We start from the raw sequence: 20340 nt of genomic DNA on the forward strand, positions 1-20340 counted from the left end.
CCTTGTATTCAATGGTCTGAAACAGTTTATTAGAAATGCATATCCAAACTCCCACAGCATAAGACAAATGGAAGTGTTCAACACATGTTGAATCAAACACACAAGCCTCCAAAGCATAGTTGTAGTGTATCTGATTAACAAACATTTAAAACCTGTATTGTAACTATTTAGAAACTCTTGTTAGACTACATAGTATGTCTGCCTTCACCTCAGTATGCATATGGAAGAGAATTAATTGTACCTGCTACAATGTCTTGTACACTGGCATAGAGAAACAAAACTCAACTTTGCAAATGGTATGATTATATGCAAAGATTGTACCACTATCATAATCTCAACAAAAGCTGTAAATTGCACAAGCATATGTTTATTTTAAATGCTGAAATGTTTAAAAATGAAATCATCATTGTTAAATATGTGCAGATGTTGGCATACATTGGAAAAACCATTTCAAGCTGAACGCCTGCTTTTTAAATTAACGAACAAAATAAGTGCATTTTACAATACAAACATTAAAAGGGGAAAATCTGTCATTAAAAAAAAAATCTACTTTTTTGGAAAATAGGCATTTTGAGGGTTTTTTTTTCATTAGAAATCACAATGTTTAATACATAACCTGACATCGCAAAAAACAGAAAGAGAGAGCGAGAAGGTGTAAGACATCACACATCCCATTACAGTCATTAAAGTCAATGAACAATAACATTTTCCTTTCAACAGAATTGTCCATGCAGAACAGAACAGCAAAGCACAGCACTGTATGTCGCTATGGATCTCTGTGCATGTCTGTATCAAACAGTCACTCCCTTGAGGGGTTTCGCTTTGGAAACTGAGTAGAGTGATGAGGACTCTTCTCCAACATGGCTGCCAACTCATGTCTAGTCTCTCTCTTCAACCGACTTCTAACTTGCTTTGTTTACTACTGAGGTGGCATCCATGTTCATCTACTCAAGGTCGGGCATTTCTGGAAGAAAGACAAGAATGTGATCTGTGTGAGTACGTGACTGATTTGGATGTAAGGCACCCATATTCAAACTAATACATAAACATACCTATTTGTGATTTTATGGCAAGAGTTAACCATCTCTTACTCAACTCCTTTTTTGACTGAATTACATGAATTCTGTGTCAAGAACAGATATATACAATCAAGCCTTGCAAACATCATCATCACCCACTAGAGGGGATGATATAATCTTTCCACCAAACATTTTACATCTTACTTAACAGATTCGGAAAAGTCATATTTGTATGCACTTGGCACTTCTTAGCATTATGGCTGTCTTCTCAACCCATGGGATCTAGAAACTATCGATTACAAATTAACTAGGGCTGTCAAACGATTACATTTTCTTAATCGCATTGAATCACATTGAATTTCTATAGTTAAATCGCGATTAATCGCATGTTTTATCACATGATTAAAATTCTATTATTTTGCATTTCAGAACAGTTTTTAAGTACATATTAACAATGGAAAGCCATTCTTACCAGTGTATCTTGATTGGGAATTAATTAATGCAAAGAAAGTGACTTTATGAACTTGATTTTAAGATTTGTATTTGTTTATTATATATTTAATCTAGTCACACATATGAATTTAACAACAACTTTGAATGCGCCACAAGGCTGTAAATTACCAGTTTCATGAACGCACCATCTCCGTTTTTCCGACAACGGCAGCTGCAGATTGTTACATGCTGGCGTTGAATCCTCTACAGTGAAATACAGTCACACTTTACACCGTTTAGCGTTAGCTTTCAGCATTGTAACCGTGTTTAATCCAGCTACTAGCTAGCGGTAGGCTAACGTTAGCTGCTGTCGAGTGTAGTGTTAGTGAGCATCAGAGAGAAGCGCAGGCATATCAGTGGCACCAGAATGAGGCACCGAAATCGGCTTTGCTATTCCTGCAGCAGCAGGATGTGTTACGAGGAAGTACGGCAAAATAGTAGCCGGTTAGGCACGACGCAAAGCCGAGTGAAGTGAAAATAAATTAATAAATGGCGGCATGCGATTAATACGATAAAAAAAAATGAACGCATTATGCTCGACCCTTAATCGCATCGCGATTAACACGTTAATGCTGACAGCCCTAAAATTAACAGACATCTCTTTTAGAATAATACTGGTACTTACTTTCATCGTCATTGTCTGCAGAATCATGCTGCAAAAAAAAGCAAAAGCAATAAATTAATTCTTCATAAACTGCTTTTCCTGGTAAATTTCACTTAATTACTTTTCTCCAAACAAAACACATATTTCTGTATTAAAGGGTATAAAGCATATAAAAAAGCACTATATGTACTAAAAAAACATACCTCTTCTTCTGCACCATCTAAATCAGGTATATCATCCCCTCCCATTGTGTTCATCATCTGGAGAAATGCACAGGAGACATGAATCAATATGTCAGCAGCACTACAGTATATATCTGGACATGCACTCATTTAGGCACTGTGAGTGTTCAATATGCTTACCTCTGAGAATTTATCAAAACTTGACAAGTCCTCTTCTGAGTCATCCTCCCAGTCTTTCCAATTATTGAAGTCCACACTCAGCCAGTTGCACTAAGAGAAGATAGATTTAGCAATATTTAACACGTAATCAGATTATTACAGCTGTTTTTTATGTTGACATCTACTTAGCCGTTTAGCTAGGTGGCATATTATCACCATTTTTAGAACTAAGAATTGCTTTTAATTACCAGGCAGTCAGATGTTTTAATATGTAGGTTAAATAAATAAGCTCGTAGCTTACCAAGATTTATTTAAGATGAATTGACATAGATGGATTGAAAAGTTTTTGTTGTTTTAAAGAATGAAAGGTACCTTTGACTTGTCTTTGGTAAGTCGTGGCCAGGATTTCCCAGCCTCTGCTTTTCGTAAACAACACAACACAGACCTGTCAGTGCGCCTGTGTTTAGAGCCCTGTGTGGAACAGAGAGAGATGGATGAAAGCTTTTAAGGAATAAAACACGTGTTAGAACTGCAACTATGTCTACAGGTGACGTACTTTGGGGTCAATCTCCCCGAAAAGGTCCACAGTATTCTGTTGTTTGATGTTATCTGTTCCAGTGATGCAGCTGTAAGGTGAAAAGAGGTCATGATATTCCCTTTACAACTGCCAACAATTTGTGCGGTCATCATTCTATACTATACACAGATCAGGGCCCTGATTCCAAAAAGCATCTTAAGGCTCATCTTTTCTTTAAGATGATTCTGGGAAGGATAAGAAATTCTCAGGAATATAACAATGTAACATAATATGAATTGCAACTTACCTGAAATCAAATTTGGACTTGTCAAAATGTACTTTTACATCTTTACTGTCCTCCACGCAGAACTCTACAAAAACAGAGTCTCGTCTGTCATACCACTTGGCTGTTGCAGGCTGCCTAAAAAAAGGAGTAGAAATATAGAATATAAAGTGACATTAATACACTATAACATCACCCATGCCACATTCTGAGATGGTAAGGGGGGAAGGGGCACTGGTGGCCCACGTGTATAGGGTGCAGTACATTTGAGGTTAAAATCATGTTGACGAAAGCGTCACTCATTCATTGCAGATTAAGGCGCATGCGATCCTTTATATCTTTACCTACCGAAAAGCAATAGCCTAACAATTAACTGTTTTATTTAGAGAAAATTATTAAGCCCTTTACATTACAGATAGATAGTAACACGTGTCAAAGCAATACTTGCCACAATGAGAGGGAGTTAGGTAAAGTTCACGCTACATTTATAGTAACGTTAAGATGGATGGCTATTTGGATGTGAACCACAGTGAGAACATAATGTCTGGACAAGGGCATACTGTGTATCGCTGACAAGCGTGTGTAACGTTAATAGTATGGTGTAATTTGGTTTTAGCTTTTCCGAGCTAACGTTAATCATGACATCATGCTTTTTCAGTGCTAACATTAACGTTACCCTTGTGTTGCTTGACATTAGCCTGCTAGCTTAACGATAACGAAACATTAAGAAAACTAGTTTGTCATCTTCTGGGACATGGTGGTGCCAAATTACACTTGGCTGAGGGGAAATTAACGTTAGCTGTCGATGGATTTAACGATACGCTATGTCTTAGGCTTGACAGTCGTATGTCTGCACCCTGAGGCTAACTCGTGTGCTTAACGTTAGCTCTGTTAGCTAATGTTAGCTGGTTGAGCCTCTCTACCAAGACTTGTAGCTAATTAGCTACGACCGTTAATGACTAGCTACATAGTAAACCCAAGACTTACATCTCCACTGTTTAGCAATTAAATTTCCTCGTTGGACCACGATATGGATAGTGTTTGCGTTAGCTCCTGAAATAATGACTGAAACCTAAACGGTTAACTCCCTAATGTTCACGACAGATGCAGTTTGCGTCCAAACATCGCGTGATTTCCTTTCTCGTGACGACCCGTTTCACAGACCGAAGCATGGAGCCGTCGGAGACAATTCTAGAACGAGTAGGTGACAGTGAGCTCAGTGTTCCAGAGCAGCTCAAGAGCTCCACCACGAGTCTCGCTCTATGATAGACAGTGTGGCAGAAGGGGACTGATAGCCAGCCTAGTTACATGAATACATACTATTATGATAACTGTACTGAATTATGTCTACTAGTTGATAATAGCAGGTTCCTTGAATCCTTCCATTTTTGTGTGGGAGCAAAAATCAGATCCTAAAATCATAAAAGTAGAAATACCGCACCGCGAAATACTCGAAGCAAAAGCCCTGCATTTAAAACAAAAGTATCATTAAAACAATGCACTTATCAAGTTAAAATAGGCTACTCGGTGCAGACCCCCCCCCGTGTATGTTATACGTTTATAAAGGCCTACTATTATAGCCTATTAGATCCGTGTAAGTATAATTTAGCCTACATGTCGAGGGGAAACTATTTGTAGCCTATCTATATTTATATCTATAACAATACAATGCATCATATGTTTAGCATGTAAAATCTTAATTTGTAAAGTAATAACTATAAGTGTCAAAAATTATAGAAAAAGAGTAGAAAAATAAAGTGGCATAGAATACAAATATCAAGTAAAATACAACCTCAAAGGTGCCCTGTCGAATATGTGCATTCAGAACTTATAATGTTAACTTGTGATCTCCCTTCACAACAATTGCTTGTCAGCCGGCTTATTATTAAGAGATGCCTCTTTATCATCACTCTCAGCCATTATATCAGAGTGAAGCATAGCTTTATCAATTTAGGTAGGCTAACCACAGATGCACATGCTGCTGTGGTGTTTGACTTCTAGCGGTTTTCTTAGTGGGCCAAAGCACTCAAGCAGCAGAAAAAGACATGAAAACTAACTGAGAACTTTAAAGCAAACAGGGTCAATTTGGGAGAAGCTTTAAGCAGTTGGACTTGGACAAGAGAGAAGATGACCATCATGTGCCTTTCTTTTTAAGATTATTTTTTGGGTCTTTTTTCCCTTTATTATAGAGTGACAGCAGATAGACATGAAAGGGGGAGAGAAATGCAGCAAAGGATAGCAGGTCAGATTTGAACCCGCACCGCCGAATGACTCAGCCAACCTGGTGCGTACGCGCTTACTGGGTGAGCTAGAGGACACCCCGATGTGTGCCTTTCTAGTACTAGAAGTAGAGCCAAAACAATGGCAGGCCTTATGGGGGATAGGGACACCAGGGAAGACACTTTGTAGATGAGAGGCTGGAGGTAGTTGACAGATGGGAGTTTTTGTTGGCCACAAGAAGGGCTGTAGAATAGAAGAAAAAAGAACAGAAGATCCACCCTAACATAGAACTTTACAAGGTTTCATTTGTGACACATTTCCTTTAAATAGCAAAAGGTCAAGGCAAGGCAGTGATGATGTCAGCCAGACACAAATCCTAGAGCTGCTCTATGTACAATGAATAATGGAACAACCTCTGGGACACTATTGCCTCAGCCACTGGGGGCTTTACCAGGATATAAGTACATTATCTGATTCACTGCTGGATATCCTACATCAATGTAACACTAATTTGACGTAATAGCTAAAAAAAATGAGGCTATACAGAGTCAATCACTATAGTTTGGTCTCAATGGACTGACTCCAAAAAGCGTATGATGACATATGATGACGCGTCCTGTGCTCTGATCTCCAGCTCAGGGATGTAGTTGTTTTTTGTGAAGATATTAACTTTATTCTCCAACATCAATAGAATAGCACATGTTAAATAGGTTTTAGGGTGAATTTTAAATGTGTAAAATCAGGCAGAAAATTTAACAACTTCAAATTAACTCACATTACAATAAATTACATTTAGATATCATGTTTTAGCTAATGTTGAGTTGGGCCAACTATAGTATGTCAATGAAGGGTTAAACTAGGAGGTAAGGGAAAATGAGTCAAACACCTCAGCAGTTTTAATCTAATGTTTATACTACAATGAGTGAGATCACCAAATATCTCCACAGGTTAGCTGAAGAATTTTAGCTAAGTGCCACGTTTTATTAAATCGAAAAAAGAAACAGTGTAATGAAAGTATGAAATATGTTTTGGGATATTATGTAAAATATATTTTTGTGATGTTGCTGGGCTAAGCTTCTTAAGCACAGTGATCCAACGTCTATGGGCCTTGACAGCCAGGGCCAACTGTCACCTCCTAAATATAACCAAAAACCAAAATAGAAGAGAAGAGGAGTAGCATGGTTTCACAGAAGTTTATATGAATCAGGCTTAAGGAATCATTACTATCATTAATTTGTAGGTGTTTAAGTTGTTGATATATATTGCCATGAAGTCAGTGTATTTGCAGATGTATTGCATTAGTAGATCTGTGAATCAGTCTTAGACAGAAAACATGTCTACTGTCATCTTAGCTCAAGTTGTCAAACTCAGGTGTACAGCTCTGCATTAAGTCAAAAGCAGTGGGCTGTGTTGATTTAGGCACAACCCCTGTGTGTTTAATTTGTTTAGTTGGAGAGCCCATCCAAACAGATTTGCTCCCACCCTGAATTATTATTATTATTTTCTGGCTACTTTCAATGTGTGGAAATAGAATGACTTGATCAATCAGAAGTAAACTTTTGAATGCAGGCAATTTTGCATCCATCTCTCAATATTTTTTTTAAATTTCATTTCATGTTTATTAGAATAGGGACAGATGCTTAAACATAGACATTTGTGCAACACATCTCCAATGTAGGCTACAGCATCACATCATTTATAGCTATTGCTAATTTCCAATCATGAGGTTCCATAGCAGAAAGCACCAAAACAACAACAACCTGGATTGCGAAACAGGTGAAAAAAACAATCAACCAACACATGTTGGTTACAGCAAGGTGCTAATATCCTGCTTGTCAAAGTCTGATTTTACACAGAGTGCTTTTTAGGTTCTTGACAAAATATGACACCAAGACATCAGTTTGTTACAGCTTAATGACCAGTTAATTGATTATTCAACTAAGAAAATAATTTCTTCAGCCAGCTTTGGTTAAGTAGCCTAATGACTGACTGATTGATTGATAGATAGATAGGTAGATAGGTAGGTAGGTAGGTAGGTAGGTAGGTAGATAGGTAGATAGGCCAGGACATGGAGGTAGGTAAGAAACAAAACACAGACAAAATACATAAATAATAAATAATCAACTGGAATAAAACGAACTCACTTAAAACTCTAGTTATATTCCCAAACAATATATGTCAAAAGCATCAACAATTAGGCCTACATTGCAGTCAATTCGGTGTACCCTGAGAGACAGCTTCATTTGCATTACAACTGTATGAGTGGGTATTCCCTCGACGGCGCGTAGGCTGGACTCTTGTGTGTACGGAGTGTTGCGTTATCGTTAAAGCTGTTAATCACGACAAAAGTATGATTCACTCTCAGCATGAAAAAAACAACAACCACCATTTGTCAGCCAATCATGTCAGCTCAGTGACGAACTTCCTGGTCACACTTTCTCGTAGGTCCCATCGTCCCCGTGTAATTAATGGGTATGTTTGCTCCTGCGCAGTCAGCAGGGAGGACGTGGTCTGAAAGCGTAGACACAGAACCAAAATGAGAAGAAAGAGCAAATTATCTGCCTGGAGAAAGCTGTCACACAGCTAGCATGGTCGGAGCCAGATAAGAAGAGTTAACTCCAAATGCTATTTATGTTCCGCCTAGCCCAAGGACGTACGAGGAAGGCAAACACAGGCGAGACTGGGGACGAGGTGCAGGATCTTGATGGCATTTGCCAGAGCCGGGAAAGGGCTGTTGAAAACCTAAAGATATGAGCTGGGAACACGTTTGGACATCATGTCTTGACTACAAAATACGTATTATCGCGGATAAACTGCAGCGGCACGTCAGAAATAAAGGCCTCCTCTGATGGAGGACTGTGCTCTTTAATCCAGCCAGAAACCTCCCTGACAGGCAGCGACGAGCTACGGCAAAGGGTGAGGTAATCAGGGGATAAACAACTTGGCTAAATATTAACGCGAAATGTATCAAAGGCTAAACTAATGTTGCGAAATCGCTGAATTTCCCTTTTCTCCTGCGGAGAATGGCTCAGTCAAAACATCACCGAACAGCTGTGATAACGTTTGTTCCAGTCCTTCAGTTTTTCTTCCTCTCTTTTTCTGTTCAACAGGACGCTTTATTCACAATTGAAGGGATTTATGGGATCACAAGGTAACCTTTCAACCTAAAGAAGTGGCACTGTGTATGCATGTGGCTGTCGGTTGACTTTCATGTTTTCCGCGTATGACGGGGTTTAGTTTCCTTTGTTTACAGTCAGAATCTCTGAACAGCTGATAACGTCCTCAGCAATGCGCGATACTTACTGTTGGGTATTTCTTTGACGTGCTGCAGCCACTGCAAATAGCTGCCCATGTAGATATATTCTGTTTACTTTGTCATGCACAGATATACTGCAAACAAAACAGCTGAAATAGATATCATATTGTTTATCATTCGAATTGCCTGAGCTATATTTGACAAAAAAATAAAGCCACCACTGCCAACAGAAACAAAAACACTTTTCTAGCCATGTCTGAGCAAAGGATAGCATTATTCCCCATAATGCATTTGATAATCGCAATATGGGCTAGTGCATAGCCTTAGGGAGCAACTTTTACAACTGGGTTTACCTTGACACAAGTGCAAATAGTGTTTGTTTGACTATCTTTGTTGCATACAATAATGTGAAAATGACTTTTATGTGCCTCTCCATGCAGTTTCCTCTGATGAGATGAGTGTGCGTGCTGGCCAGGGCAGTGATGAGGTGCTGGTTTCACAGGCGGTGTGGGATTACCTGGCTGCAGCTGGGCGGCCCTGGCTCATTGACTTCCAGCACAAGCAGGGGATGAGTGCTGGTATCATTAGGCGAGGAGAGAGGGGGGGCTGCTGTGCCGTGAGGCTGCAGCCGGTGGAAAGCTCCAGGAATGGTGGAGCTGTGGTGATGGATGGACCCATCTCCAGCGAGACAAGAAAAGCCTTCTTTGACTTATGCCGCTGTGCCCGCAAAGAAATGAGTAAACAGGAGGGGGGACCCAAGAGGAAGAGGGCTCTGCTGCCCTTTGTGGGAGTCCTGGAGTCAAACGGAGAGGGGAGCCTGCTTCAGCCTCCACCTCCCCAGCCCCGGCGCTCCCAGAGACAGCAGCAGAGGTTCAGGAAGCCTGCTGATGAGGAGGCCTGCGCCATGCTCCACGAGGCAGCCCAGAGGAAGGACATGGACTCCAACTTGGCTTCCCATAGTGAGGCGGAGGACAACAGTACTTGTTCAATCTGCATGGGGGACATAGTGGAGAAGACTACCTTGGAGAGGTGTGGCCATTCATTCTGTCACTCTTGCCTTGATCAAGCCTTTAAGGTGAAGAAAGCGTGTCCTGTGTGTCGGCTAGTGTACGGCCTGTTGATTGGGAACCAGCCTGCTAATGGTACAATGATCGTAGAGCGAGATCCTGATCTGGAGCTTCCTGGCCATGAAGGCTATGGGTGTATCTGCATCATCTACAGCTTCCCTCCTGGCCTACAGGCGGTGAGTAGACCAAGAGAGCATGTGCAGATGCAGACTGTAAGTGCCACTCATTGTTACTGGAATCATTTAGCTAATTATCTATGGGTTTAATGAAACTTAACTCAGTTGTTTTGGATTAATAATGCAAATCATCAAACATTAGAATTTAATTGAAGAGTTCAAAAATAATAAATTTTAGGCACAAGAGTATGGCATAACATCTAATCGATTTTACTTTACTTTAGTCTAAGCACGTTTACTACATGAAACCATTGAATCTTTTTAAGCAATCTGGCCCGTCCTCTTGACTGCACAAATCTTCCTATTTGTCCCCGACTGATATCTAACAACTTATATCCAGTGTCAGAAGGAAATACATCAAATTAAAGGTACAATTGGTTCCAATTGTAAACAAAATAGTCACCTCACCACCAAAACTCAAAACACAGGATCTGAACTAGCTCTCAAATTCATTGACAGGTATTTTAATGCAGGGAGGGACACAACACAAATATAGTTTTCTGATGCTGGTGAGGTCTGTTTACATCAGTATCTTTTTTATAACAGCAGTAAAACATGGCTGTATTTGCAATTATAAGTTGGCAAACACAAAATGCATTCCTATTAAAACACATGTCACAAAATACACCTAATGAATAAATACAAGCAACACAATCACTGTAGTAACAAAGAGTCCCAGACCACAGTAGACAGACAGTTGTTTTAAAGCTGTTAATGTCCTTTTAAACCATGTTTTAACTTCTCCTTAACAGCCAGAACACCCAAACCCAGGTGTTCGGTACCCAGGAACAGACCGTGTGGCCTACCTCCCTGACAGCCCTGAGGGGAACCGTGTGCTGGGCCTGCTGCGCCGGGCCTTCGAACAGCGCCTTATCTTCACCATCGGTACCTCCATGACTACGGGCATGCAAAATGTCATCACCTGGAATGACATTCACCACAAGACCTCAATATGGGGCGGGCCCCGCTGGTATGTATGGCCTTTTAGCAAATGGCCACTGAGATTTGATTTGGTAATAGCCTCAACAACTTCCCTAACAGGTGTTGTAGCTGAGAACAGGGCTCAGTAAAGACTGACAGATGTAATTAAAGTCACTGACAAGGAAATACTATCAGTTGAAGTCCTTGGCTAGATGGCACTATTGCTGCCTGAGCTCATACAGATGCAGTGATAGCTTTTTTATTTCTCCTGACAGTTTTGGCTACCCAGACCCTACTTACCTGGTACGAGTGACAGAGGAGCTCAGAGAGAAAGGCATCACGGCGGACTGACAGCATGAAAAATGACTCTTCCAAGACTTTGTAGGACTTTCCGAGTGTCCTTGTGGTGGACATGACTCGGCTCCAGGTTGTGCTCTGAAACTGCCCGTCCCTTAAAGGACGGCTGAAGACAAGGCCCTCAGCAGACACGCTCTAATGCTGCAGCAGAGCCCACTTCACTCCACTACTTATTCCTCTGTTTGTTAATTTTTTTCTTCCATAGGTCAGCTTAACCCAGTGCTACATGTGGAAGAAAACACTTTGAGTGCAGTGCATTCTTGTATTAGACAATCCTCTACTTGTCACTGTTGGCAACAGGGCCAATATCTGATGCACTTATTTAAGAGCATCGTGGCAAGTTGCAATTCATGGTACTTATATATTATTTAGGAAATCTAACTTAAATGTTATAAAGACAGTTTTTGTTATATCAATGTTTATTTCTACTCTGGTGATTACTTTATTTCTTACAAGTACATGTTCTTTGTTTTATCTCCTCAGAAGCGTTTAAGTATGTCTTGATTGTTACTAATTACCTGCTGGGCACTTGGGTTATATGGCAGAATAGCACTGCTTCAATAGAAATAATTCATTTTCAGAAGTTATTGCAATCTAATGCACTCACAGGCACTTTTGTCTTCTTTTCTTTCTCAGTGAAGTCAGAGTCATGGTTTTTGCTTCTTCTGTGTGGAAGAGTGCTCAGAGCAAACAGGTTCGTGCAGCTATCAGCATGGTGGCTACAAGTTGATGTCAATTGCTTGGAACTCTTCATTTGCGTCGGATGTTCATTTTCCCCCTCCATTTTTACTTACATAGAAACAATGTTAAACTATGTCTTTCTTCAGCACCTTTTCTAATTTCTTTTTCTTAACATGTATTAGCACTTTTCCCTGGGTTTTTTGCCATCACTCACTCCTGTTATTTCAAGATGTCTCCCAGGTGTTGAGCCCATTACCTCAGTTGTTTGTAATGAGCTCATCTAATTACCAGATTTATGATCATGATGTCAAATAAAAAAGGGCATATAGACCACTTAAACCAAATCAAAGGCACAAAAGCTCTTTAAATATCTATGCCTCTGTCCCTGTCAAACTGGGAGATTTGCCTGCTAATCTTCTCATTAAAAATGAGGTCATTGTTGTAAATTTGTTTATCTAAATAGATAATCTACGATACACAGTGGAAAAAAATAACAAAAGAAAATGTTGCGGGAACAATTGATCTGATTTAGGGTGGGGGTAATGATCTTATTTTGTTGTGCCTTTCTTATATTCACTTTTGATAAAAAAAAATCAAGCATGATGTTACTAATGAATGGTAAGCAGTTTAGGCGTATTTCGTTGTTACTTGATAGGTAAAGAGCATTATGTTTGTAGTTATAATATCTGGCTTTAAGTACAAATACTACACATTTCATGAAAATATGTATACTAATGCGTATTAAATTACCTAATCTTCTCCTTCATAAACATTCATGTAGTCCAAATGCTGAAAAAAACCCTCTGACTGATGAAGCTGTATGTGTGAAAGTGCTTTGCTAAGTGCAGTAACCTGCTTGGCTCGTGGTACATTTGTCATTAATTTGACAGGTCAGATCCATACATCAGTTACCCTTTTTTATGTTTTCATCCCCTTTGTATTTTAGTTAAGGGACCAACTGAAATATTTTGGGACACAGGATTGTAGTTCACTAAAGCTACTGTGCAAACATTTCTATGCATTACATGACTGAGGAGGAGCCAGGAGAATAGTTTGAAAGATTACACATATTACAAATTGATTGTTAAGAAAAAGTTGGGTGTTTTGCTTTTCTAATTGTGTTGATTCGTACTTTGTTGATATTCAGAATAATGTGCTTTACATTTTAATACTTGAATAAAAAGTTGTTTGGGTTTGTGTTGGATATTCAATGTGGGCCCTGAATAAACCAGGTGCATCATAAGCAACTGAATATCAAACCGGTGTCCATATGGAATCAAGCTGGGGTTGTCGCCTCTAATCAAGACTCAACCTGAACTGCTTCCCTATAGTATCAAAGGTTCTTGATTCAAGATACTTAACTCTGCTAATGCACTCTGTGCCATCCAGTGGATCATGACTGTAGAGTGAACAGAGCTTAAAAAATTCCTCACACTACTAAATTGAACCTTTTTTTTGTATGATAACTAGCTTTACAAATGGGTAATAATGTGGGCTATATTTGATTAAGTATAGTCATGAATATTTATAGTTCCACTTTCCAGTGAATCAGGTGTGATTGTAAATCGTTAATAAAGAACTGTTCAGTATGGGGCGTCACAGTGGCCAAGATGCGTATCACCAAACCACAATGGCCTGGTTTCTGGCAGGGGACCTTTGTTGCATGTCATCCCCCCTCTCACACTCTCCACATTTTTTTTTTTTTACCTTTATTTTTTCAGGTAAGGTTCACTGAGAGGAAGCCTCTTTTTTGCAAGAATGCCCTGATCACATTCACACATTTACACATTCATACCTGGAAGCTGCCCAGTACAACCACAGTCTGATCTGCTGGCCACTGAGCAGCTCCACAGGAGCGGCTGGGGTTAAGGGCCTTGCTCAAGCGCTGCTTTTTCACTTTCCCCACCCTGTCGGTCTAGGGATTGAACTGACAACCCCCCAGTTACCAGCTCTCTTCTCAGCTTCTCTTACCTTTAGGCCACCACTGCCCTTGAGTTAAAGGTTAAGACATTTTTGCATTTAGTGTGTTTCTCATGTGATCATAATCCAGGCATGTTGACTCTTGTTACATTACTTACATAACATTACATCAGTTAGAATTACTGAGTCTTTAAACGCTTCAGATGTAAAGTTATTCGCTGTCAAAGTGACATCAAAATGAATGGCAGTCAATGGAATGCTAACGGGGGGGTGATGGCTTGGTAGCATCAAAATGGCGCCATAGGAGGTTCGCGTTGTGAGGAGAAACTTACCCCCTTGCTCACAACGTGTACCTCCTATGGCGCCATTTTGATGCTAACAAGCACTCACCCCCCCGTTAGCATCCCATTGACTGCCATTCATTTTGACGTCACTTTGACAGCGAATAACTTTACATCTGAAGCGTTTAAAGACTATTTGTCCATTGTTTATTTCTAAAGAAACACGACAATGTATAAAAGGCTCCATTACCTTGTATCTCACGTTATGGCTCCGTAGCAGACGTTTTTGTAAAAATAGGCTAATGATTGTGTCATAACCACGCGACTTACATTAGCTGTTTAAGTTTAATTACTAATGTTAACTAGCATTTTAGTTAGCAATAATTAGCCTGTGTCCATGTTATCTCCTTACATATACCTACGCTCTCCATCTCTGCAATATTCGGAATGATTGAGATTTCTCTTGGCTCAGCTACCAGAAGACTTACAACTTTCAGACACGTTGCTCACGTTACATTTACGTCGTCTCTCTCAGTTGGAGGCTGCGCAGTAATGCTCGGCGCTCACCGGAAAAGTGCTTCTAATAGCCTTCACTGGTCTCCATCCAGAGCAACGGGATATGTTGGTCCATTCTATATACAGTCTGTGATCCCGACCAAGGGGGTAAGCAAAGCCGGTCTACGGAAATTCTTTGGGTTAAGCCTCTCTCCACAACAAGTACCTCCTATGGCGCCATTTTGATGCTAACAAGCCATCACCCGCCGTTAGCATTCCATTGACTGCCATTCATTTTGACGTCACTTTGACAGCAAATAACTTTACATCTGAAGCGTTTAAAGACTATTTGTCCATTGTTTATTTCTAAAGAAACACGACAATGTATAAAAGGCTCCATTACCTTGTATCTCACGTTATGGCTCCTTACCAGACGTTTTTATAAAAATAGGCTAACGATTGTGTCATAACCACGCGACTTACTGTCGCATAGTATAGGAATTACCGTATAGTACAGGAGAAGCTCGCAGGCAGTTTTGACTTACATTAGCAGTTTAATTACTAATGTTAACTAGCATTTTAGTTAGCAATAATTAGCATGTGTCCATGTTATCTCCTTACATATACCTACGCTCTCCGTCTCTGCAAGATTGGGAATGATTGAGATTTCTCTTAAACTTTCAGAGAGGTTGTTCACGTCACATTTACGTCTTCTCTCTCAGTTGGAGGCAGCGCAGTAATGCTCACTGGTCTCCGTCCAGAGCAACGGGATCTGTTGGTCCATTCTTATATACTGTCTATGGTCTCCGTCCAGAGCATAGACTGTAGTCTATGGTCCAGAGCAACGAGATCTGTTGGTCCATTTATTTTACTGTCTATGATCCCGACCATGTGAACGCTGGCAGTCGGAAAAACAACGTAATCACGAGGGTGGTCCCTGATATTCCATGGTGGCATGTACGCACCATAATGGCAAACACACCAAAGAGTCACTCTGGTGGAGTGCGTAAAAGTCCGGAAGAAGAAAACGTTAAAGTGCTTTCACTCTTTTTGCTCTGCATGTATCGACTCGGTTTTTAACGCCCGCTTGTCCGATATGCAACACATACTACGGAGAGTACACGGGGACCCAGCCAGAGGGCACGATGACGGTGATACGCAGCTGGCAGAGCCTACCTGGCTTTGAGCTCTGTGGATCGATTGTCATACAATACAGTTTCCCAGAAGGGATACAAGGGGTGAGCCTGACACTTGTAACGGAAGCTAGAAGCCACATGCATAACGTTAGGCTACATATCAACAGAGCTAGTTTATCTTCATCTCTCAGCTGTGGTGATATTACATCTGTCCGCCAGAGGGCGCTGTTGTTTGTTTTTGATCACAAGTCGATAGCGCTGCATGGAGATGGATGGAGGTAAATGCTAGATCAGATCTGCTAGACGTTTCGACGTAGTTAGGTTTAGACATGAGGAGTGGGGATTCGTTAGGGTTAGGGTGGTAAGCCAATCAGAGGCAGAATAAGGCAAAAATAAGGCGGGCCACGAGGCACCTCTTATGACGTCGATACTTCTAGCGCATCCGATCTAGCATCTACCCTGCAGGGACACATCCACAAGCATCTGGATTAGGTATCATAAAATGGCCGCCAATTCAGTTCGTCGTCATAGAAAAAACATTATACACCTGAAGATATTTCTTCCTTAAGGTCCATCAGTCCGTTGTTTAAAAGCAACATCCACTGTGAAATATTTACGTTTTAACCGTGGCGGAACCCTAAAGAGATATGGGGAAGTGATTTCAGAGGCGCATCCTCCCGTTGCTATAGAAACAGTGTAGGGTTGGAGACATGGATGTAGCCTAAAACCGGATAGAGGAGGATGCTTAATTTCACCATTATTTGCCCACAACTTGTTTTATATGATTATACTTCTCAATCTAATCAGCATAATTCTTTAAGTTATTTGATGATAGATTGTTTGATGGATCTGTTTTATAGGCTATACAAATTAAAATTCTTGCTTTAATTAATGTGTTAAAGGGCAATTCATAGCTTTCATATACTGACAAATATAACAATAACCAGACACCTTTCTGTGGCATAATATTTAAGGTTTTCTCAAAGCCAAAGACACAGTCTGATAGGCCTATCTCTCTCAACTGGGGCTGCAACTAAGGACTATTTTCATTATCAAGTAATTTGTTGATTATTTTCTTGAATAATATTTCAAATATAAAATTCAAATTCATTATAATTGTTCAGCCTATGAAATGTCAAATAATAGTGAAAAAATGTCCATCTGAGTTTCCCTGAGCCCAAGATGATGTCTTCAAATGTCTTGTCCAATTGTTTTTGTTGTGAAATTGATTAATCGCCTAATATTTTTAGCTCTACTCTTAACTCCTTTAATGTGTATCAGAAGTTGTATTTCCAGCCCATTTTAGAGCATATTTTTACGTACAAGAAACCAGCAAACATCATAACTGTGGAAGGAGTGTGTTTGTGTCTGTTTCATCTTGGATGCACTAAAAGCAACTCACTAACCCTGTATTCAAAGTGTTCTACAGGTCAGGATATAAGGGGAAGAGGTGTGTGAAGGAGTGTGTGTAGGACAGCAACAGCAAGAGAGAGGGGTTGATATTTTTGAATGTTGAACAATACTAAAGGCATCTTAAAGTTTCTGAAGTGTTTGTTGTATAAGGAATGCTTTCTGGGCCACAGGATAATTTCAGATGCAGTACCAACGTCAGCTACCTTGCCAAGGACTGCCTCCCAGTAGCAGTAGAATTCAGGCTTTTTCTTACCATTTGTGACAGTAGTAACAACTCAAACATTTGTCATTGTTTAGTTCTAGGGAGATGTTATAATGAGCTCTACCTCCTAATCTATAATAAATTGACATAAATGCATCAATGTCTTGGTCATGAGAACCTGTATTGCCACAATTCCTAAAGGCAAGATTTAAGCCTTATATATGCTGTTGTTTACCACATTACAGCCTGAACACCCAAACCCTGGGGTGAGGTACAGCAGCACCTGTCATACTGCCTTCCTGCCAGCCAGCGAGGAGGGTGAGAAAGTCCTGAAGCTGCTGAGGAAAGCCTTCAACAGGAGACTCACCTTCACCATCGGACGATCTGTCACCACAGGCCTCAACAACGTCATCACCTGGAACGACATTCACCACAAGACCAACATGGATGGTGGTCCACAATGGTATGCATTATTGCTGTAGAATAATCACTTTTTTGCCTGTAAATGTACGGAAATGTGCACATGGATAAACATTTCATTTTTATGTGAGGTCCTATGTTTCTCTTACATTAAAGCCTAACAGTCCTGTGATGTGATTATGCATTGCCTTAGATTAAACTACCCACTTGTATATAAAGGAGTTCAAATGTGAACAGGTAAAACAGGGACAGGAACATTTTATTGCACATGAATACTTTTACTTTTGATACTTTGTGTACATTTTGCTGATAATACTTATATATTTATAATTAAGGTTTTGAAAACTTCTAATTCTTTCACCACTGCAATCTAATCATGTATAGTTTTCAATGAATGCCTAACCATACTTATTTTTAGTAATGGGCACTATTAGGAATAAACAAACAACACAGCACAGCTGAGGCTGATGGGAATGTGATTAGTTTTGCAAGTATTCGTCATAAACCAAAGTATTGGAGAAAAAAAATGTTTAACCTGATGAAGGCGCTATATTAAAAGTGAAAGGATCATGGTAGTCCTCTGTGAGATGAGTATATATTATATAAGCTTAGGTGTTGCAAAGACTTTCTCAGAGCTAATTTCATTGGATAAATACAGGTTCAGTAAGCTAAAAGGAAAGTTTGTATCCTTGTTTCAGGGATGTACTTACTACATGTTATGCTTGTTTTTCTTTTTCCATTCCAGTTTTGGATATGCAGATCCAGATTATTTGTTCAGGGTTCAAGATGAGCTTCGTCTTACAGGAGTGACACAGGATGACTGATGAGTGAAGACTATCAAAAGACATCCTCAAATAGATTTAAGTTTTTGTATTGTTGCAAAGACTTTTTTTGCAGTCCTCAAGCAGGGATCGTCATCAGATGTTTTTATTTTATGAAGTTTTGATAAATTCCAATCAACTATGTTGACATGGCAATACAAGTTTTGAATTTGAATTAATACATGGAGCGATAATCTTGAGAGATGAAGCTTAGTGGCTTTTCCCAAAGAGTTTTCAGCTGTCAACTGACTATGCAAAAAATACTTTTTTTTCTGTACAGTATGTTATCCAACAAAACAAATATTACAGTACATTAAGTTAGTAAAAGATTTCTGATAATCAGATTTAAATAATGTTAATATTATAATTTGTAACACTGGATCACAGGTCTGGTGCCTAACAGGAGACATAGGAGACAGAACAGGTGGTAAGAGCACTTATCATCTGTGAAATGGATAGGTAAAGTTTCCTAGGGAAATAAGAGATGATGATGTATATGGCATTGTCATATGTAATGTTTTATGTTTAAAGGACAATGTGATATTCTGTATTTCTCTTATTGTCAACAAATCCCATGAAAAGACCAAAACTAACAATGAATTTATCCTACTAGCAAGTATTGCCTGTGTAGCTAAAGCCAAAAGAAGATGTGGCTTCTTCTTCTGTGCATAGACCACCATTGTTGTTCAAAACCTAATAAAAACATGGGTGACATTTTCCTTCATTATAATGAACATGGACACTATAGTTTATTTTAAGTTGATCCCACATACACAGTCCTGCTGCAATATTCACTAAGTCCTCAACAAATGCCCTATTTATGCCTGTTTGTGTAATATTTGCTAAAAACGACAGTATTGACATTGAATGTATTGACAGATGAACTTGCGCATTGTTGCTTCTGGTCCTTTCACAGGATATGTTGACATAACCAACATATAGAATATCACCAGTCTTATCATATAGCACCTTTAATATCATATTCATTTATTGTGTGCCTTTATATGACATCAGCCAATGTATTAGTGTCAAGTCCAGTCATTTATGAAACTCTTTTAGTCCAAAAACATCTTTGATATTTTTCAGTCCTGCCTTTTGCCTGTCTGGTCCACTAGAGGGTGATGCTCTCCTCTAGGAAGACTTAGGATGGTGTCTGCTTGGTATGCAGCTGTATCATCATAATCACAAACCCACAGTCCTGCAGCACCTCCCAAACCTCATCGGCCAAAGTCAGTGAGAGGAGCAGGACATCTGCTATAGATGATGAGACGTGTTTCTATGGTGCTCGGGGCAGTTTTAGCAGCAGCATACTAACACAGTATGTTAAACTGATTGATACTGTTAAAGATGAGTTGTGTTAGTTACATGCACAGACAAGCAGATTCAATTGTAATGGCAATAAAGACAAAAGGATTCACGGTTCATCTGTTGTTGAATTGAAAATGTAAATGTGTAACAAGTGGCTTAGCCATTACTAGCACAAATAAACCTGAAACATATTACAAACAGAGAAGCTTTCTATTGTTTCAGATCTCTGTTCATGCAGCAAAGCAGGACAAACAAGCTCTGTTTTTGCTTTTAGCTGGGCTCTCTGGGGATATGAATAATATCCAGCTGATCTTCTTCTTAGTGTTAACATTAAAGAGTTATGGGATGAGGATGGAAATACCTTTAACCTATATTTCTATATCAGAAAAAGTGCATATGTGACCAGGCAG

At 39.7% G+C, this 20340-nt stretch overlaps 3 protein-coding genes across 6 annotated transcripts; 2 read left to right on the top strand and 1 right to left on the bottom strand.

Annotated features, from left to right (window-relative positions):
- On the bottom strand, positions 1–4383 carry ptges3a (prostaglandin E synthase 3a (cytosolic)). Its single transcript, XM_078254920.1, has 8 exons — positions 4244–4383; positions 3281–3394; positions 3013–3082; positions 2829–2927; positions 2478–2567; positions 2319–2375; positions 2137–2164; positions 1–964 (listed from the first exon to the last, which is right to left on the bottom strand). Coding segments are annotated over exons 1-8 (480 nt in total). The 5' UTR covers positions 4246–4383; the 3' UTR covers positions 1–944.
- A 3522-nt stretch (positions 4384–7905) lies between these two features.
- Positions 7906–13127, top strand: dtx3 (deltex E3 ubiquitin ligase 3). Of its 4 annotated transcripts, none has more exons than XM_078254922.1 (5): positions 7906–8397; positions 8587–8627; positions 9173–9975; positions 10728–10945; positions 11172–13127. In XM_078254922.1, exons 2-5 carry the CDS (start codon positions 8615–8617, stop codon positions 11245–11247), a joined length of 1110 nt encoding a protein of 369 aa, XP_078111048.1. In that variant the 5' UTR covers positions 7906–8397; positions 8587–8614; the 3' UTR covers positions 11248–13127. The 4 variants fall into 4 exon arrangements, with proteins under 4 accessions (XP_078111048.1, XP_078111047.1, XP_078111050.1 ...); XM_078254921.1 differs by having other exon boundaries at positions 7906–8392; XM_078254924.1 differs by lacking the exon at positions 8587–8627.
- A 2396-nt stretch (positions 13128–15523) lies between these two features.
- LOC144520852 (putative E3 ubiquitin-protein ligase DTX3) lies at positions 15524–20072 on the top strand. The gene is made up of 3 exons (XM_078254925.1): positions 15524–15868; positions 17627–17844; positions 18547–20072. The coding sequence occupies exons 1-3, from the start codon at positions 15776–15778 to the stop codon at positions 18623–18625; spliced, it is 390 nt and encodes a 129-aa protein (XP_078111051.1). The 5' UTR covers positions 15524–15775; the 3' UTR covers positions 18626–20072.
- The last annotated feature ends 268 nt before the right edge of the window (positions 20073–20340 follow it).

Source organism: Sander vitreus, chromosome 7 (assembly GCF_031162955.1).
Source record: "Sander vitreus isolate 19-12246 chromosome 7, sanVit1, whole genome shotgun sequence".
NCBI lineage: Eukaryota > Metazoa > Chordata > Actinopteri > Perciformes > Percidae > Sander > Sander vitreus.

What these genes read in the sequence shown, in the direction of transcription:
- ptges3a (XM_078254920.1), bottom strand. An exon ending in AAGTCCAAATTTGATTTCAG is followed by an intron (nt 3,083 to 3,280) that starts GTAAGTTGCAAT and finishes TTCACCTTACAG; the next exon opens with CTGCATCACTGGAACAGATA. An exon ending in TCGGGGAGATTGACCCCAAA is followed by an intron (nt 2,928 to 3,012) that starts GTACGTCACCTG and finishes TGTTCCACACAG; the next exon opens with GGCTCTAAACACAGGCGCAC.
- dtx3 (XM_078254922.1), top strand. An exon ending in TCCCTCCTGGCCTACAGGCG is followed by an intron (nt 9,976 to 10,727) that starts GTGAGTAGACCA and finishes TCTCCTTAACAG; the next exon opens with CCAGAACACCCAAACCCAGG. An exon ending in ATATGGGGCGGGCCCCGCTG is followed by an intron (nt 10,946 to 11,171) that starts GTATGTATGGCC and finishes TTCTCCTGACAG; the next exon opens with TTTTGGCTACCCAGACCCTA.
- LOC144520852 (XM_078254925.1), top strand. Translation starts at nt 15,776, where the DNA reads ATGACGGTGATACGCAGCTGGCAGAGCCTACCTGGCTTTGAGCTCTGT. An exon ending in TCCCAGAAGGGATACAAGGG is followed by an intron (nt 15,869 to 17,626) that starts GTGAGCCTGACA and finishes ACCACATTACAG; the next exon opens with CCTGAACACCCAAACCCTGG. An exon ending in ATGGATGGTGGTCCACAATG is followed by an intron (nt 17,845 to 18,546) that starts GTATGCATTATT and finishes TTTCCATTCCAG; the next exon opens with TTTTGGATATGCAGATCCAG.